This window comes from Pelodiscus sinensis, chromosome 2 (genome assembly GCF_052426305.1).
Source record: "Pelodiscus sinensis isolate ZL-2025 chromosome 2, ASM5242630v1, whole genome shotgun sequence".
Taxonomy (NCBI): domain Eukaryota; kingdom Metazoa; phylum Chordata; order Testudines; family Trionychidae; genus Pelodiscus; species Pelodiscus sinensis.
In genome coordinates this window covers 111,428,798-111,449,118 of record NC_143053.1, presented here as the reverse complement: position 1 = coordinate 111,449,118, position 20,321 = coordinate 111,428,798, and the positions used below count along the sequence as shown (strand labels likewise).

Sequence of the window (20,321 nt, the reverse complement as noted above, 5' to 3'; positions counted from 1 at the left end):
TGGTCTTTTGGTTAATTGGGCATTGCTTTAAAATTACTGTTGAGCTAACCAACCAGTATAATTCTGTCTTTCTCGTGCTCTGATCATCATGGTATCTAAGCACCAAAGTAAGATAAAGTGTTTGGCCAGGTCCTTAGCTAGTGTAGATAAAGGGAGCTTCATTGACTTTAATGAAACTTCTCTGATTCATACCAGATGAGGACATAGCTCTTTGTCGTCATGAACATACCAGATTCTCCACTCCCCCTTCATGAAGGGTATACTTCATATGGCTCTTTTCTTTGGGAAGAATCTATTGTTGGAAAGGGACTTGCCAGCATAAATGTCACTGCCTCTTTTGAGGAAAGGCCGCTTGCTGTAGGTGTGTCCCATAGTGCTCCCTAAGGGCTGAATTTATTCCCGCAGAAGTTAGTGACAAAATTCCCTTTGACTTCAAAGGTGCAGGTTCATGCTCTTTAAAAGAGATAAGGCATGAGCTCATCCTGATCTGCTATGGGAAGGTTCCACAGCTAAGTGCCATTCACTGACAGAGTTTCTTCAAATCTCCTTCTCCTTTCTCCACCTCCCATTCTGTCCCAGGCTATGTCTAAACTATATCCCTCTTTCGAAAGAGGGATGTAAATTAGACAGATCAAAATTGAAAATGAAGCCAGGATTTGAATTTCCCGTGCTTCATTTGCATAATGGCAGCCACGCGTTCTTTCGAAAACAAGGATTTTGAAAGTGAAACCGCTGTCTAGATATGGTTCTTTTGGGGGGAAAAACCCTTTTTTTGGAAGATCCTGTACTCCTCTACTCACTAGTGGTTTCACTTTTGAAATCCCCATTTTCAAAAGAACGCGCAGCCGCCATTATACAAATGAAGCACAGGAAATTCAAATCCTGGCTTCATTTGCAATTTTGATCTGTCTAATTTACATCCCTCTTTCGAAAGAGGGATGTAGATTAGACATGCCCCCATTCTCATCTTCTTTTCTCATTCTCCCCAGACAGTTAGCTCATGTGTTTGATGAAGCCATGAAAATACACAAGTGCACCTGAATAAACCAGTCTCTACCCATTTGGATCAACAGTCATGTTTCAATAACAAGCAGAAGTCTATGGAGTTGTGACTGTCTCTTTTTTTCAGCTACGAATGGGATTTCTGCCATTGACTTCAATGATTTAGCCCAGAGAGGATAAATAAATGCTATAAAACACGTGGCCTTTCAAAATTGCCTTGATGTTTATTTTTGTATTTATGCATGCTTTGTCCTTTTGTTGTAGCTCTGGAAAGAAAAATATCAATGAGGCAAAGCAGAGAGGAACTTATAAAACGAGGAGTCTTGAAGGAAATCTTTGATAAAGGTAAGAAATACTTTAAAAGGACAGGTTTTATAGCCTGATCTTGCAATGTTATAGTACCAATAACTTAAATGGCATTAACTTGTGGATTACCAAACGATATCCAAATCAGGCCTTAAAACTTCACTTTGTCTGAATAATTCTAAAAATCATCTAATGAGTCAAAATAATAATAGCTACAAAAATAAAATAGCTGAAGGATAAATTATAGCAGTACTAGAAGACTTACCCGGCATTGCCCAGGTCCAATCCAGGGGCAGGGGTACCTACACAGGCCTCCCACAAGTGCTTCCAGGGACCGTGGAGGGGGAGTCTTGGCCTGCAGTTGAAGATGGGAGGATGGCCCAGGGCCGAGGAGGGGATGTGGCGGACTCCCACTGGCAGTCTCCAGGGGTAGATGAGGGGACAGCATGGAGGCCTCTCAGCAGCACTCCCCTGGGTAGGAGCACAATGTGGAGGCCTCCTGGGGATAGAGGACAGGCCATGCAGGCCTGCTGGGCAGCCAGGCAGTGCTACGGTGGTCCGGAGCTGCACTTCCCAGCAGTGCTCCAGGGCGGAGGGGCACAGCAGTGGGGCAAGGGCCAAAGGGAACAGGTTTGGGTTGCAAGGCCGCTTGCCTGGGTAGGTGGCTGGCAAGAGGGCAAGCCCTGTCCTCAGCTGGCTACTCCCCTCCTTGTAAGGCTACCCGCAGTGGTTATTTTGCAATACAGCTGTCCCGCATGCTCACTGCCCCCAGTGGTGACTGCAGTATTGTGTCCCTCTGATCAACCCTCTCTTTTTCTGTGTTATGGAAAACAATCAAATTCTAGGCACATCTTGTTTTCCTGCCACAACCATATCCTGAGCTTGCTTTTAAATTAGAATAAGAGGAAGCTGCATGCCACATTTTGTGGCCCTTGCTCTTCCCATATAGGAGGAGTTCTTGGACCATTGTACTCAGAGATAGACACCTCTTAAATAAAAAGAGAGAGAGAGAGAGATGGCCATCACTTTTATCATGACAACAGGGACATAATTTAAAAGAATGGAAGGCAGCACGTTGGCTGTTGATATCAACATTCTGGTTGATTTATTGCTGGATTAAGTATCATGGAATAGGAAATAATTTAAATTGCTCTGAATTACTCAGAACACAGGACGCTGCAGATCCCCAGGGCATATCTGAAAATCCATAATACTTATGACCTGGGTACTTCACAAATGTGACAAGAAAAATAATATTCACTCCCAGGAATGAAATTACATTTGTTTTATGTCTTCCAATTTAAGTAAAGCAACAAATATATGTTGCCTATTATGTATTTGTCAGTCATCTAACCTCTGCTTCAGTGTTTCTGTTGTTTCCTGTATGAAGAGCATGAAGGCAATAATTCAGCCAAGCACTTATACCCAGATCCACAAAGATACTTAGCTGCCCAAGCCCCGGACTTAGGTACCCACTCACATCCTACAGCCCATGTCCCAGTTTTGGCTCCACTGAGATTCACAAAACTCCTTCCAAACCCAGTAAACACAAAGAACCCAACTTTTCAGGGTGAAAGTTCTGTCTGTACCTATGTTTTGGCCCCTGGATGTGCCTCACTCTTGGCATGCAGATGCTCCTCTCTCACCTGCCCCACCGCAACACACAAGCCAGGATAGACAGGCCTTCACCCCCATAAGTCATGTCTGGGGCCTAATCTGGGAAGAACGATTCTGAGCATAGCTAGCAGATAGGATGCCTTTCAAACCCTGGCTAGAGAAGGAGGAGGTGATGAAGTTGCTGCTGCATAGCTTGTAACTTGTAGGCCGGTGGTTTAGGAGACTCACCCGAGCTTTGGGAAGCCCAGGTTCAATTTACCCCTCTTCTAAATGGAGAGGGAAGTTTTGAACAAGGGCTTCCCACCCATTGGGAAAGTGGTCTAAAAACTGAGCTATGGGATATTCTCCTGCTGGGGCTCCCTCCATCTCTCCAGTTGAAGTTGTTCCATTGTGGCTAAAGAATAATTGAGTGGAGGAACTGGACCCTGCCTCCCCAGCATTCCTGGTGGCTGCCCTAACCACCAGACTACAGAATCATTCTCTTCTTTCTCTGGTCCACTGGCTGCTTCCCAGTCAATAAATACTTAAATAGGCCACCTCGTCCTCCTCCTGTCATCATTTTGTGTGGAGTGAGTCAGGCACCTCGCTCATTCCCATCCCACAGATTGCAGCCATTTAAGTAATGCTGTGAATTCAAAATGTACAGTACTTGTAATTAAATTACACATTTTAGCTTGTTTGTTTTAGCCACTCTTTAACGCTTTATTTCCAGCCGTACTGTTTGCCCTTATTTCTGCGCAGTCACCTCAGCTGCTGTTTAACTGTGGAAACTTGCAATTCTCGTCCATTTAGCTAATTATATATGTAGCCTGGAGTGATCCACTTGGCAGAATAACATGGTTTAAATACGTCACATGAATAACCCAGTGTTTAAAATATAGTTTATTGAACTAAATGTGTCATCAGACTAATTTCTATGTGGGCAGAAGGGGGGGATTGTTTTTGGACTCAAACCTGCGTCTGAGCTGAAACTTAGGCTATGTCTAGACTACACATTATTTTTGAAAGAGGATATGCAATCCTTAAAAATCTTCCTTGAGAAATTAGGTTTGAAAAAGGGAGGGGGTCCGAAAAAACTGCATTCAGACAGACTACTTTCACTTTCGAAAGGCCCGCTTTCGAAAGTGAGATCGGAAGAAGATATGCAAATTCCTGCAGAATTTGCATATTGTCTTTCAAAAATAAAGGGTAGTTTGAACGTACCCTTAGTGTGCTGTGTAGACATACACTAAATGGATCTGTGTAAGAGATTCCCTGTCTCACAGTTGTACAGAGCTGCAATTGAAATAAGCACAAGCAGTAAAGCTGGAATTCAATAGAATTAGGACCCCTCTTCATTAGAACTTACTCTCCAGCTTGCTTCGGGATTGACCTTTAAGACATATTGCAAAGCTCAGCTTTTTTTTTTTTTCTTCTCTGAACCTTTGTAATGGGGTCAAGAGATTTGTGAGGGAGATTTACTGTTGAAGAAGAAAGATGGTATCAATTGTTAATTTGCCTGGTTTGCTAGTTGGAAGCAGTTATAGGGGCTGGAAATACTGCAGTGTAGTTATAGTGGAGTGCATTTTTATTTGTATTTTAAGTTATCTCAAAGGGTCTTAGAGCAGATGGATGGTGGGTGTTTTTGTTATAGGCCCTGATTCAGGAAAGCAGTTGAATGCTTAAATCCATCCCTGTGTTAAACAGCATTTCAATCCATGCTTGTGATGTCCTGAATAGGTGTTCTTTCCCAAACTGGGTCCAAAGTACACATATCTAAATAAATAAATATGTATGTATAAATAGCCACTAACAAACAAGCTCACTCTACACTGATAGCAAGAAATTCTAAGTGCAAAAGGAAAATCTCCTTCCACACGCACTTATGACTTCTGTAAAGAAATACTATACCATGTAACCCTATGACTACCATTAGGAACTGAATCCCAGCCCCTCTGAAAATCAGGCCACTTTTATATGTCCCCAAATATGGATTTGGGTGCCTAAAATGGGGCACTTAAGTCTGAAAATATATGCAGTTGTGAGGTAAAAGGAATAATCTATAAAAGTAATGACATGCTGCATATTGAAATACAAAGGTACAAAAAACTGTGTGTAGGGAGGGGGGAAGGAGAGGAGGAGGGGGAGGGGAAGAAAATGAATGTTTACTGTACTGGAGGATTGGTGGTGCGTGGTAGTAAATGGTTTTATTAACATGAGTTTGCAATACCTACTGACTATCCTATATTGTACTGAAAGGGCAGATAAGGCAAATTGCCATAAAAGAATATAACATATCATTTCCAGAGGTTATGAAAGGGGAGTTAAGACTAAGTGGATTACATGAAATCCAGGGACCACTGAAATAATTTAGCTGTTCATCAGGTAACCAGTTATTGAACATATTGTTTATCCTGACAGAAGCTGTAAATTATTCTAGGTCATCACAAACCTGTCCAATAAAACCATTGTAATGCCAAACAATATTGTTCATTTCCCCACATGCACATTTGAAATAAAAAGAAAAATATATTGGATTGTCATTTAAAGCTTTACAATATTTCCTGGTTGTTAACATTTTTTCAATCCCTCTGCCTCTGCATTAAATTACTTTAGTTACCATGGACAGATTTCACAGAGGCTGAAATATTAAAATAAGATTAAGTTTCTGCAAACATGTACATATGTGCTTGGTTTTATGTCTGAGTGATTTCTGCTTCTGTCACATGACATAAATAGAACTATTCACCTGCATAAAGATAACCATGTCTGTATGGGCTTAGAAGCTTAATTTTTCAATGTCCAAAAACTCTAAAATAGTTTTCCTATATATCAAGAGATCATAACATTGTATGACTTTCCAGAGACAGATAAAAATATGTGCCCCATGCCTGCAAGTGGGTCAGAGGAAGATTTCCCATTGACTTTAATGGAAATCCAACACAGGAAACAATTTCAGAATTTAATCACTAGAAATTCATTGGAAAGTCATGATTCCTTTCGATTAGTTATGTGTCCTTTAAACTCATTTTCCTGAGATTATGTATACTTCAGTACCATGTTGGTATTTTTAAATGTCTGATTGACATTTGTAAAGAAAGATGGCTTTCCATATTGATATTCCTGTACATGGTTTCTCTGTTATGCTTTGTCATGTGGTGTTAGTAGCAAATGCAGATTCACCATAATCCCAGAACCCATTTCAGACCTTGATCCAGCCAATCTTCTGGTCTTCATGTTAGATTTTCTTTGCCAGTCATCAACTTGGAGAGAATTTTTACAGTCTGCGAATCATATTTCCTATCTGTGCAAACAGCATCACTGCAATAACTCCATATCTGCGTAGGTTTTACTTTAGTCATCTATAGTTCGTTATAGCTTTAAATTATTTAATACAAAACATTGTGTTATACGATTTAAAATTGCAAAAATAAACCCTAAGCAATGCATTCTACATCTAGAGAGAAGATTTAATTTTAGAAAAGAGATCCGAAATGTTACGATTGTTTTATACAGAGAAAGGGAGAGTAAATTGTGTATATGCATCCTTGTCTAGCTCCCATTGAAATCAATGAGAAGGTTCTTAGGCCACATCTTCATTACGTGGAAGATCGACACTGCCACGTTTGATCTTCTGGGGTTCAATTTAGCAGGTGTAGTGAACACTCGCTAAATAAAATTCAGAGGATGCCTCCACTGATACCAGTACTCCTATTCCTCATGAAGAGTAAGGAAGCCAATGGGAGCATTTGCTGTGTGGATGGCACGGAAATGCGATTAAAGATACATCAACTCCAGCTACATAATTAAAATAGCTGGAGTTGCATATCTTAATTTGACCTTCTGCTGTAGTGTCCACTGGCTTCAACTGGAACTAGATCAGCACCACAGTCACTTTATTAAAAATGGCCTGGTTTCCAGAGGTGTTAAGCACGCACAATGCCTAATGAAGCCTAGATTTTGTCTGGAGAGAGGAGTGCGTTGTGGGGAGAGGGGAACTGAATTCATGCATTTTGCCTCAGTAATAAGACTTGACTCTCATAGAAAGTAGCTCTCTTTATCGGTGTGCTGGTGGAGACATTTTTGTAAACCCTGCATTAAAGAGGAAACAGCTTAGATGGGAGAATTTTACAGTGGATATTTTTAGCTCTAAGTTACTGATAATGAAAATGTTTAGTGCCAATACTAGTATTAGGAAATTGATGAAAATGTCCAACTTTGGCCTCTGCAATTAATGTATAGACATACAGGGCCAAGCTTTCTGCAGATGTACATTGGCACTGCTCCATTTACTTTAAATCAGCAGAGAATTTGGTCCATTAATGACAGGGAATAGATTTTGGTTTGTTGTTTTAAAAATTACATTAAAAATTGCTACCCGATGTGGATTTTTTCCCTTTACAGCTCAGTGTACTTAAAACAAAAAAGAGAAAGTGCTAGTGATATATTAACCTGTACATTTGAAGTTAGAGAAGCAGGAATTATTTTTAAAAAACCAAACAAATAAATAACAGACTAATTTTAAATATCACTATTTAAACCATTTAAAAAAGTGACTGTAGATTTTAAAAAAAAAACTTTTTTCTATTCTGTTAATAGCCATAAATAGTTTGAGACAAAAGACATTTCACAGTTCTGACTTGGAGATGCATGTGAAAAATGGCCTTGTAATGGAAACCTTGTTGATCATCTCTGGTTAACACAATAAAGGAGCAGGAATCACAATGAACCCATATTCCCCACTGCAGTTTAGCAAAACTAATATTTAATCAAATCAAAAAACTTGGGAAAAGGTCCCTGAGATCTGACTGAAACCAAGTGTGACCGTGCCCCCTCCCTCAGTCTGATCCGGGGTGCGGTCAGTCGTCTCCAATCCAATTAATTTTATCTCTGTGTGTCGAATCCGACTACGTTTCCCTTTTCCTTGGTTGGGGGAAGGAAGGGGGGCCCAGGCCCGCCCTCACTCATGGGCCCCAGCCCAGGGCCCTAAGGAAAGAGACTGCACTCCAGTCTCGGTCCGGCTGGCGGGGTCGTGCCCCTAAACGCACCAGCCCACAGGCTACTTCACCGCCCTGCCCTGGGCTGCTTCTTCCTCCCCCACTTTGTCTTCGGGATGCCTTTTACTCACGGGGTCGGCTCCCCTCCCCCGGGAGATTGTCCCAAGTGCGTCCAAGTCTCTCCACTCCTCGGGGAACCCTGGTCCTCTCTGTGTCCCCCACCCCCTTCTCCGGTGGCTGGCGGGCTTTTAAAGTTCCCGCCGACCTGGGAGGGGTTTATGCGCCCCGCCCCCCTGACGTCATTGTGCCTCGTCTGACTGGCGGGGCTAGGGCTGACTCAGCTGCGCCACGGCGTTCCTCCAGCTGAGCCGCGGCGCGGGAACAACCGGTGCACCGCCGGTATCCGCTCTGCTGCCCTTCTGCAAGGGCGCAGAGTCCCGGGTGTCAGGTGCGGGGTCTCGGCACCCCGTCACACCAAGTTAGGACATTGTCTGCTCTCAGTTTTGTTGCTTAATTAAGACAAGAAAGAGAAGCAACAAGGTGTCTGTGTGGAAAATGAACGCGTGCTTGCTAAAATACACACCCAGGTCAAGCCTTAAATATTAGTTCTCCTGGAAGTTTAGTAACACCAAGGCGCAAAAAAAAAAAAAAAAAAAAAAGCTGCAGTGGTCAAGCCTTGAAAGACGGCAGCCACATAGATCCTTGTGTACAATGGTAAATAAAGGCCCCTTTTTTTGCAACAGTGTCACACTGTTGAGTCATATTTAGCTTGTGGCCCACTATAACCCCTAGATCCTTTTCTGTAGTACTCCTTCCTAGACAGCTGCTTCCCATTCTGTATGTGTGAAATGGATTGTTCCTACGTGGAGAACTTTGCATTTTCCTTATTACACTTCATCATATTTACCTCAGTTGTATGATGAGAGAACATGAAATGACAACAAATGGAATTGCTAATATGTAATTTTCTCTTGTATATTCCTTTTCTCTGGTTCTGTGGGAGAGACAATCGGAAGGAATTGGTGGCAAACAGTAGTCATGGGGAGAACCTTATTGCCCTGATTGCTTTCTTCCCAAAGGAGCATCTTGTGCAGACAGTAGGTCCCTGCCTCCTTCTTTCATAGGCTGAGAGCAGAGTGGACAGCAACAAGTAGAATTGGCAAGTGAATGAGCATAGCTTCCTTTTATAGTCCTTAAAAAGTCTCATATGTAGAAAAACAGACATAATATGTATAAAGTGAACTAAGTGCCTAAAATTCTGGATCGACAGCATGCTCTAGCCTCTGCCTTTAATATTATCCTGGATGAAGGAAAAGCTGGATTAGAGAGCTACCTTCTGGCCCTTTGTCTCTCAGGGGCCTACACTACAAAGTCTACACTACAAAGTTAGTTTGAACTAACTTTCATAGGCGCTACACTAGCGCTCCGTTAGTTCGAATTTAATTCAAACTAGTGGAGCGCTTAGTTCGAACTAGGTAATCCTCATTCCACGAGGATTAAGCCTAGTTCGAACTAGCTAGTTTGAATTAAGGGGTGTGTAGCCCCTTAATTCGAACTAGTGGGAGGCTAGCCCTCCCCAGGTTTCCCTGGTTGCCACTATGGCCAAGACAAGGGAAACTCTACTGCCCCCCTTCCGGCCCCGGACCCCTTAAAGGGGCACGGGCTGCCTACGGTGCCCGTGCCAGGTGCAAGCCTGCCAGCACCCAGCCAGCAGACCCTGCACCTGGCACGGATCGAGCCACCCACCAGATGCCCCCCAGCCCTCCCCCTCTTCCCGGGACCAGGCTGGCGGCTCCCGGGAGCTTGCCCGGGACCGCAAGAGGCGGGCACCCACCTGGGCTAGTGCGGACATCGTGGACCTTGTCCACGACCTCCGCACTAGGCACAGGAAAGTGGCCGGCTAGGGCAGGATAGCTGCCAGCCTGGCCACCCAGGAGCAGGTGTGCAAGAGAATCAAGGGGGTCCACTGAGACCCCCGACCCTGAGCCCTGAGCTTACAATGGCCGTCCTGGGTCAGACCAAAGGTCCATCTAGCCCAGTAGCCTGTCTGCCGACAGCGGCCAACCCTAGGGACCCTGGAGGGGATGGACCGAAGACAGTGACCAAGCCATTTGTCTCGTGCCATCCTTCTCCAGCCTTCCACAAACCTTGGGCAGGGACACCACTCCTACCCCCTGGCTAATACCACTCCATGGACCCAACCTCCATGACTTGATCTCACTTCCCTTTAAACTCTGTTCCAGTTCTAGCCTTCACAGCCTCCTGCAGCAAGGAGTTCCACAGGTTGACTCTTTGCTTTGTGAAGAACAACTTTCTGTTACTAGTTTGAAGCCTGCTACCCATTCCTTTCCTTTGGTGTCCTCTAGTCCTTCTTTATGGGAACTAATGAAGAACTTTTCTGTATGCACCGTCTCCACCCAACTCCTGCTTTTAGAGACCTCTATCCTGTCCCCCCTCCGTCTCCTCTTTTCTAAGCTGAAAAGTCCCAGTCTCTTTAGCCTCTCTTCATATGGGACCTGTTCCCAACCCCTGATCATTTTAGTTGCCCTCCCCTCTCCCAGCCTCTCTCTTCCCCTCTCCCACCTCCTTTTCCCAGTCTCCCCCAGTTTTGTTCAATAAAGACAGATTCCATTTTGGAAGACACGTTATCTTTATTTTGTACATCAAGAAGAGGGACTAGGGAAGGGTAAGTGGAAGGAGGTGAGGGAGGAATGGGGCACGAGCCCCCGATGGGGAGGACTGGGCTGGCTCTGCGGGCTTCTGGGGGTGGAAGCTCTCCTGCAGCCCCCCAATTGCCCCCTCTCCCCAGATGGCAGCCTGTGGCAAGTGCAGCCGGGCTGATAGCCGAGTGCTGTGATGTTCCGAGTGTGGGCACTCAGGGCACTCCAAGCCAGGACTGCTTTGCAAGCGGGGCACCCCGAGAACTGTCTGTCCGGGGTGGGGGTCGGGACCTTTTAAGCACAGCCCTCGGCTAGCCTGAGACAGCATCTCCACGCTCTAAGTCCTCCTCTGATGCCTTGCCGGCACTGCTTCCGGCCATTCTTAACCCCGCTTCAGGGTCCACTTAATGTGGACGTGCTAGTTCGAATTAGCAAAACGCTAATTCGAACTAGTTTTTAGTTCTAGATGCGTTAGTTCGAATTAGCTTAGTTCGAATTAACTAATTTGAACTAAGTTAGTTCGAATTAGCGCTGTAGTGTAGACATACCCTCAGCCTCTCAAGATGTCTCCACTCCTCCTGTCTCACTGAGTGTTTGGTGGCTTTTTTGATGACGCAGTGTCATCTAGTAGGTGAAATCTAACAAGACATGGTACATCAGTGCGATATTCCAGCTGCAACATTGATGGAACAAGAAAGGCGTTTATGAAAACACTGACCCTATCTTAAAACATAAAATGTGAATGACCAGGTATTGACAAGGAGTCAGCTAAATAACGTATTAAGTTTGCTCATCTTTAATTTCTAATGATTGAGTTTATGAAAGTACAAGACAGGGTTCTCAAGTATTGTATATTTAAAAAAAAATTGTTTGATTAGGTTCCTGCTGCTCTAAAAGGTTTGTGGGTCGACAGTGTTGTGAGTTTTAAGGTATAGCCTCTATCCTCAATGCAGCATTTAAAATAACCCATTTTTTTCTAAGCCAGTCATAACATATCCTAAAATGATTATCTGATGTCTGCAACTACACACAGACTCACACGCTCACATGTGATTCCCACTGTCTTGCAACTTGTGTAATGAGTTTAAAACACAATCAGTCAGAATTCTCCCATGTACAGTTTTATTCCCACTTATCACACATCTTGTGCTATCATAAATTGCTTCCCAGGGCACTGAAGATGAGTCCTTAAGAGTCCAAGGTCCAGATTGTCTTACAAAGATTTGGTTGTACTGACTACGGAGTAATTGTGGTCATGGCAACACACATACCGTCAACAGCTACCATGAGCAGGTCTTCTGTGTAGAGTTTTGCTTAAATTAAAGCTGCTGTCTTGAACAGCAACACTTGCCATCCTGTGGGTGAAATTGGTCTGTGTCCACATTGGACCAGATTGTGCAGAGAGAAGAAATTTTGCACCCATTTATGTCAACCTCTATGACTCTGTTCAGTTGACTCTATTGACAGACACATTTCAAACATTTCTGACGTCTGTTCCCGATCAGATAAGTGTGCAAAACGTAACAACTTATCCACACCCCTCTGGTTTTCGTGGTGCTAGCACTGTTTTAAAAGCTGTCTTTTAAAATGTCCATTGTTCCATGGTTACTATCCCAGGGGTAACCTGTCCCATAATATTTGATACCTGTTTTTCTAATTGAATCTGAAAGAGATTGTCAGTGACAAGGAATGTGAGGCAAGCAATTACTGGTTTGAGATGTGGTTACAATGGCTTTTTCAGAGAAGTGATGTCCATCTCCACCTTCCGGAGACTTAGTGTCTTCCTACTCTTTGTAACCATGTGAGGGATGCTGATACACATATGTGTAAACATAGCCCAAAACCCCTTGAGGATTTACAGACCTGGACGCTGTGTCTAGACTGGCAAGTTTTTCCGCAAAATCAAGTGATTTTGCGGAAAAACTTTCCAGCTGTCTACACTGGCCGCTTGAATTTCCGGAAAAGCACTGACAATCTCATGTAAAATCATCAGTGCTTTTCCGGAAATACTATGCTGCTCCCATTCGGGCAAAAGTCTTTTTCCGAAAGACTTTTGCGCAAAAGGGCCAGTGTAGACAGCATAGTACTGTTTTCCGCAAAAAAGCCCCGATCGTGAAAATGGCGATCGGGGCTTTTTTGCAGAAAACCGAGTCTAGATTGGCCACGGACGCTTTTCCGCAAAAAGTGCTTTTGCGGAAAAGCATCCTGCCAATCTAGACGTGCTTTTCCGAAAATGCTTTTAACGGAAAACTTTTCTGTTAAAAGCATTTTCGGAAAATCATGTCAGTGTAGACGTAGCTGGAGTGTGTGAAACTGGAAGAGAGAAGATAGTCCTCGAATAACCTGAAGGAAATAAAAGGATGAAACTTCACACACATTTCCAAGGAGGCTGCTCTCAGTGACTGTGTTGTGCTTAAAAGAAGCACCCGGGATCTTTTTCAGGGGAGTAAGGCAACACGCCACATTTATTGAACATACATAGATCAATCCATACTTATATGCATAGGATACATTACACTCATGCACTCTCACACACACAAGCACACTCTGTCTTGTTGTTACCAAAAGTTGCTCCCCCGAACTTCACTGGCCAGGTGAAGATGCCTCCTATTTATCTGCAAGATGCCTGCAAGATGCCTCCTATTTATCTGCAAGATGCCTCCTATTTATCCCTCTCATGCAGCCAAATTAGTCATCACCTTGCCTTTCTTAATGCTGCTTCAAAGAGAGTTCTTCCAAGGGCAGGCACTTGCTGCTTGACTCCCAAGGCTCTGTATGTCCAGTATTCTCAATGAGCTCACTATACAGGTATTGTCTTAGATCTGGCTCCCAGACCTTCTCCACCCTTGCAATTGCTGCTGCAGGTGCTGCTCATCTTTCATTCTCCATTCACACCTCATTCATTTCAACAAGACAATCAAGGAAAGGAGAGAGCTCAAAAGACATTTTTTTCTTACAAGACCTATATATCTTAATACAAAGTTATAGGAGAAATGTTACAGAGATTCTATAAGAACACTTAACAAAGATATATCTAAAAGGACAAGATCTTAATATGAAGTATAATATTACAGGGATTTATCCACAACTGCTCTCTTCTCAGTCTCATCATTGCACACTCCTTATGGCACCTATGATTATTATCATACCTCATTTCTGCTGCTTCCTTTGCATCCCATGTCATTCAGCCTTTGTTGTCTATTTTCATGTTTCTCCCTCTCCTTCTCCTTGGCTCCTCTCTTTCGGCTCTTTCACCTCTTCTTACTCCTTCTTCTCACTCCAAGGCCCACATGATCCATCCTCTTTCCTGCCTAAGCACAATTCTTCATAGTCCTTCCTCCTGCTTCTACTTGGTAGGATCCTTCATGATCTATTCTCTCCTCCTTCTCATCACCATTACTTTGCATATCACCTCTTTATTCTCTGCCCTGTTCACTCCTTGCTTCTGTATCTTCAGTGTCCTTACCTTCCTCTGCCTCCTACTTCTGCAGATTTCAATCAGTTCCGAAGGCCAGATCCACACTACAGCTGAAGGTCTGCTTAAGGTATGCAATTCCAGCTACATAAAAAAATGTAACTGGAATCGACATACCTTAAGCCAAGTTTTGGCACCATCCTCGCAGTGGGAGGTCAATGGGAGCAATGCTCCTGTTGATTTTCCTTGCCTCTCACAAAGAGTTAGAGTTCTGGCATCAATGGGGATGCTCTCAGCGTTCGATTTAGCGGGTCTTTACTAGACCCGCTACATCGAACTTTGAAAGATCGACTACCAGAGCATCCCTTTTCTGAGAAGTGAAGGTGAAGCCTAAGTATACTTGAGCTGTTTACCCTAAGATTATCTAGTTCTTTTGCTCTCTAGGACCAGAATGTTTGGGGTTTTCCAGGGAACAACTACTTGTATCTAGGGACGAGCTGCTGACATCATAACATTTGCATAACATAACATTTGCTATTTGCACAGAATATGTTATAATGCAAATAAAATATATTCGTGTAAATCAGTGTATATATGTGAACAAGCAGGAGTGTATGCACATACAAAGATTTTCAAAAGTGATTAGTGATTCCAGATTTGTAATGTCAAAGTAGCTTGATTTTCATAGGGTATATGCGTAATACTTTTCTCATAATCACTTTAAGGTATGCCAAATAGGGTGTCCAAAATCTCTACTCACTTCTGAAAATTTTGGCCATGATAAATTACTGAAAATTTTCTGATCTTGCAGATTTGATTCGGTTTCAGGTCTGTTTTTATTTTTCTCAAGTGCTTTGCTCATCCCTAAATCCCTTCTTTCCTAGAGTAAACCAATTTTTACCGAAAAATTCTCAGTTTTCACAAAAAAGTTTTTTTTCCAATTTTCACCCTACTTTTGTATCATCCAGATAAATAAAAAAACTTTTTATTAGGAAAATAGAATACGTTGCATGAGCTATATGCTGAAGTAAGGCTATGTGTTAGTCTAGAGATACACATGCTAAATAAGCAGGCATACACACTAGCTCTGAAGGGCATTTGCATCTGTACATACTGGTGAATCTCATGCCAGCCGCCCACACATTTCAAGCTGTTCACAGATAACAGTTTAAAGATTTGACATGCTAAAATGGGAAGAAAATGAAAATCTATATGAGAAAATGTTTTGGAACCCAAGAAAGTAATCACAAGTTTAAAAAAAACAAACAGGAGAAAAGGATGAAGTTGAGTGTAGGTGTAGCAAATGCTTTGGCCCAATTATTACATGTAAATATTTATAGGCTAATAGTTCTAAGTCTGCAACTGTAAACTGTTTGTTCAAATGAAAAGCTTTATTTGGGGATTAAAGATGAATTGTTTTCTTAAACTCAGAGGCAGCATTGTATTTTTAATTCTGTTTTAGTTCTGCAGCAAACCACGCTGATTAACCAAATTCAAAACACTAATCTACTGAATACTTTTTTCCCCTGTCTTTCCATCCACCAAAATAAACCCGGATATTTACTTTTTATCGGGCCCAGTTAAATAATTGTTACCCGGAGGGAATGGCCAGTGTGCATCTCTCTCTTTCATTGATAAAGAGAGCAACATCCTCATGAGTTTTTCTTGTGTAAAACATTTACTCAGAAAGATGGATTTATTTGGAGGTTTGATCCCTTTTGGGGGTTGATTTCCTGGGGGTTTTCAGGGGTCAATAGATATAGATCTGTCATTCAATATACAGGCAGTCCCCGAGTTATGCGGCTCCGACTTACGTCGGATCCGCAGTTACGAACGGAGCCCTTCCTCTCCCTGGTCTCCTGCAGACCAGGGGGACGGGGAGCAAAGCAGAGCAAAGCCACGGAGCCCGAGGGCAGCAGGATAGCTCCAGACGCCTGTGGTACAGCAGCTGGGGCGCTGCCGGTTGGTCCCGTAGCGCCGCTCTGGGCGCCACTGGACCAACCCAGCAGCACCCCAGCTGCTCTGCCCCAGGTGTCCCCAAGTCAGCAGCTGCTGAAAATGACCAGTGGCTGACTACAGGAAGCCCCTACCCCGGGCTTCCTGGAATCAGCCGCTGATCAGTTTCAGCAGCAGCTGACTTGGGGATGCCTGGGGTTCTTAAGTTGAATCTGTATGTATGTCAGAACTGGCGTCCAGATTCAGCCACTGTTGAAACTGATCAGTTTCAGCAGCGGCTGAATCTGGACACCAGTTCCGACTTACATACAGATTCAACTTAAGAACAAACCTACAGTCCCTATCTTGTACGTAACCCGGGGACTGCCTGTACAGAATTATTATTGTTGTTATTTCATTATTTATTAGTAATAGCACTGCAACATTGAAATTCCCTGTTCTGCAGCACTCACAGACAGGCAGAGTTCCAGGAACGCAAACAATAAAAAGAGTTTTCTATAAATATTGACAAGATTTTGCTAGGGGTTGCTCAGCAGAAGTATCTATTCAAAAGTTACATAAAAGTAGGGGCAGTGGGTGTTTTACACACTTAGACTTTCACCCGCATGGTGTTACTTTACAGGCTATGATGAATCAAAGTGTCAGTGTATCATCTTCAATAGTATGTAGTTCCCTCTGTGACCATAGCTGTTTTTTGTAAATGGCTAGTAGATATTATAACTACTAATTAAAAGAGAACAGAAACCCACATATCCTCCTGTTGTAGAATAAATGTAAGTTATTCTGCCCATTTTCTTTCAGCTAGAGTTGATTTATATTCATGTGCTTTTCCAAAAGCTCATGCATTGTTGGGGAAAGTAATTCTCCAGTATATAACAACATGCTCTCTGAAAATACTGCAAATGTGCAGAGAAAAGAGTTTGTGTTAATTTATGCCAAAATTAACTCTAAGCTCATACTTCTTCAGGACTAAATCATTGTATACTTTGTAAATGCATTACTAGAGTCTGACTATGCTGAGATTCTTTTCATTTGTATTTATCCAGAACTTTCAATACAGTTTTTGAAAAAATAATTTGACTTTTATATCTGATTGTCAAGCATGCCTCTGAGCCACAATTAATTCATGCTGGGATATTCTTGACTCTACAAATGACCATTGTATCCAAGCCTTTTATCTCTCTCTGTGCTGTTAACTAGCAGCCTTTTATGTTGCCCTGCTTTAAACAAGATCAAATTTTGGGCATACTGTTCAACAATGGTCCCTAAATGTCAAAAAATTGTTGCACAATGCAAGCACCAAAGGGCTATTATTGAGTTTTAGAATTTAAATGAAGATGAGTTATAAATAAATACATCTTAACACCAGCATAAAGACTTCTTGTGTTTGCTGCTATGCAAAAATAAATAAAAAGAATTTTAAAAGCAAAAGTATTTGTGTTGTCATCCTAATAAAAACATGGCTCAAATAGTAAATTTTAATACTACCCATTACTAGGAATTGAGCACCTAAAGAGATGTGCTAAAAGCATGAGCACCTACAGAGATGAGGTTGTTCAGCTCTAAAGCTAGTTAGCAAAATGTTTTAATGGAAAATGCCGATTCATTAAAAACCAAATTGTTCATAAGAAAAGGTCAGTCTCAACGATCTCCCATTTGAACAAAATGTTGAAAATTACTTTGCTTGGACATTTCATCTTATTTCTACTAAAAGCAAAAGTTAAAATGGAAATCCAAATGAAGAATTTTGAGTGACCCATTTCAAATATTTTTCAGATTATTAGTTTGGGGGAAAATGTGAATTTGATTTTTTTTTATCCCAATTTGAGACAAGACATTTTTTCAAAATCTCAAAAACTGTCATGAGATGGGAAACAATTCCTATAGCTCTACTCCACACCTCAGAATTAGGCTACAGATTTTCTTGTAAAAATACCATTTTTCCTCAAGCAATTGAGTTTTGTTATTTTCATGGTCAAATTTAGGTCAAATGAATGAATCTCATTAACTGGCTAAAATCTACAGGTTTCATGAATATTATTGCCCTTTTTCAACTTGGCTGAATGCTGAGAAAACTAGTGTTCGGATGTCAGCTTATTGTGATGTAAGTTTCCTATGCATGTTCTCATATCCCATCATGCTAGTCCTCCAAAAAGCCTCCATCAAAACCAAGAAAGTCAAGACCTTGACATTCCTAATAATTCCAAAGTTAAAAATAAGAAGGATCATCTTCATATTTCATAAAGGATTTTTAATTCTTCGTTGCTAATGGACCTTCAGACGCATTCATTTTGATTGTCCTTCGGTTGAACGGATGGACTGGCCAGCTGACAGGTGAAGGCAAAGTGGGCAACTGGCTTTGGGCCCAGCAGTTCAAAGGGGTTCATGGCTCTCAGCTGCTGCTGCTGCTGCTGCTGCTGCTGCTACTGCCACAGCAGGGGTAGCCAGACCCCCAGGCCCTTTTAATCATTGCCAGAGCCCCACACAGCACACTGCAGAGCCCAGGTGGAGTGCTCCAGATGGCACTGAGGAGGGATGGTGTGGTCCAGGTGGCTCTGAGAGCTAGTTGCACTGGCCCTGCCCTTCCACTTAAGGCCATGCCCGTTCCAAGAGCACAGAGCTGCCCCTATCCTCCTCCCCCTGCAACTTGCCCAGTGGCCTGGTAAGTCTATCAGCTTGCCTGCTGATGGAATTACACTTTTCATCTCTTTCTAAATTGGTATGCCCATCTTAGCTCTCTGTGTTGGGAATGCTCTTGTTGGATGCTTCCTCTCACACCAGTGATGTGGATCTGTTTGGTGAATTGCAATGTAACCGTGCCAATCCTAAGTGTCAATTGTAAGTGAGCCCCCCCCCAAACATCATGAGAGTTAAATAAATAATAAAGTTTGGGTTCTTTCTATTTGCCTTCTTGCTTCTGAACTGAGAGAGTGCTTTGGGGTCATCTGTGACATTACATCTCATATGCATCATGGGAATATGATTATGACATAATTATTATGCAATTTGTACAAGAGAAGTCATATAAGGTGTCATTGGAAAAGCTATGACTATCCTATTTGAATGCATGTATCAATTTTGAACCTGAAGTTATGAATATTGATTACGTACCTGTATTTCAAATGCAGTAACAGCTAGGTAAAGCCCAATTCGCAAAATGCTTTCAACCTAAGCAGCTGATTGAAACAGGCCTATTCAGGGTAATTAAGCAGAATAATAAGTCTTAGAAGATGCTTCTGTCCCACCTGGTGAGCTTTCCTGAGAACATTTCAGCCACCCTGTTGCAATGACCCTGCTAGGACATGTGACGAGACCACATGACACTGATCTCCATTTTGGGCATCTATATTTTTCCACAATCTGGTTAGGGAACCCATTTTGAAACAAAGGGTTCCCACCATAAGGAAAAGCTCTATAAGGCAGAGAGTGACATCATCTGTGGTTTTCACTCCCCCACAATTGAACACCTGAGAGAAACTCAGAAAGAAAGGGACTTGGAATGGGGATGGGGATCCCAAGCTGCAAAGCTAGTGTGGATTGTGCCTTGAGAATCTGCAAGTCTGTTTGTTTCATCAGTCAGGGTGAGAAATTGCTAATTCATATCCAGTCTTTTTGGTATTTTAGGCTTAGTTTGCAGTTTTGTTTGTTTGCTAGGTAATCTGCTTTGATCTGTTTGCTACTGCTTATAATCACTTAAAATCTATCTTTTTGTGGTTAATACACTTGTTTTATGTTTTCATCTAAGCCAGTGTGCCTTTGACTGAAGTGCCTGGGAGGAAATCTCATTTTGATTAACACAAGTGTATTGCATATTCCTCTCCACATTGAAGGAGGGGCAAACTGGATAATAAATTCATGCTGTTTGGTGTTTTGATGAGAGCAGGATGGTATAGTTCTGGAGTCTTAGGCTGGGGAGCTGGGGGTTTATCTTGGCTGTAGCCTCTCTATTGTTGGCTTATGCAGTGGCTGGTCGGTGCCTGTATGTAACTGCAGCTGGATATGTCCCTGCTTGTGTGAATGCTGATGGGAGTATATGACTGGGAGAGAGCTACAGCTTGTCACAGCAGCCCAGTGTGAGCCCAGGCTGGTGGGTCAGAGGGCTCAGTGGAACCCCAGGGGGGAAACAGTCACAAACTGTTTTCAGGCTTTTATTTAACCCCAGGGGTAGAAACTCGCTGTTTTTCTTTGTTTTAATAAAAGGTGAATTGCTCATGACTCCAGCACCTGAGGTGTTAGGAAAAACACCAAATATATTAAGACTTGCAATCAAACCACAAGAATTGACACCATTGAGGATAATAGTAACTCTCTCTCCTGTCCTGATAGGTTTTGATCCTGACTGGTGTTTGATGGGAAAAAGATCTGTTGCTACTACAGAAATTGGTGCAG

At 42.6% G+C, this 20,321-nt stretch overlaps 1 protein-coding gene across 15 annotated transcripts in view; it reads left to right on the top strand.

Moving 5' to 3' along the window:
- PHACTR1 (phosphatase and actin regulator 1) overlaps positions 1 to 20,321 on the top strand; it is a 457,014-nt gene that overhangs the window by 321,922 nt on the left and 114,771 nt on the right. For all 15 annotated transcript variants that reach the window (XR_012901644.2, XM_014581428.4, XM_014581425.4 and 12 more), the window contains one exon: positions 1,267 to 1,347. Coding sequence is in view for 14 of the 15 variants with exons in the window: in XM_014581428.4 (XP_014436914.1) it covers positions 1,267 to 1,347 (81 nt within the window). In the remaining variant the exon portion in view is untranslated. The remainder of the gene's footprint in view (positions 1 to 1,266; positions 1,348 to 20,321) is intronic.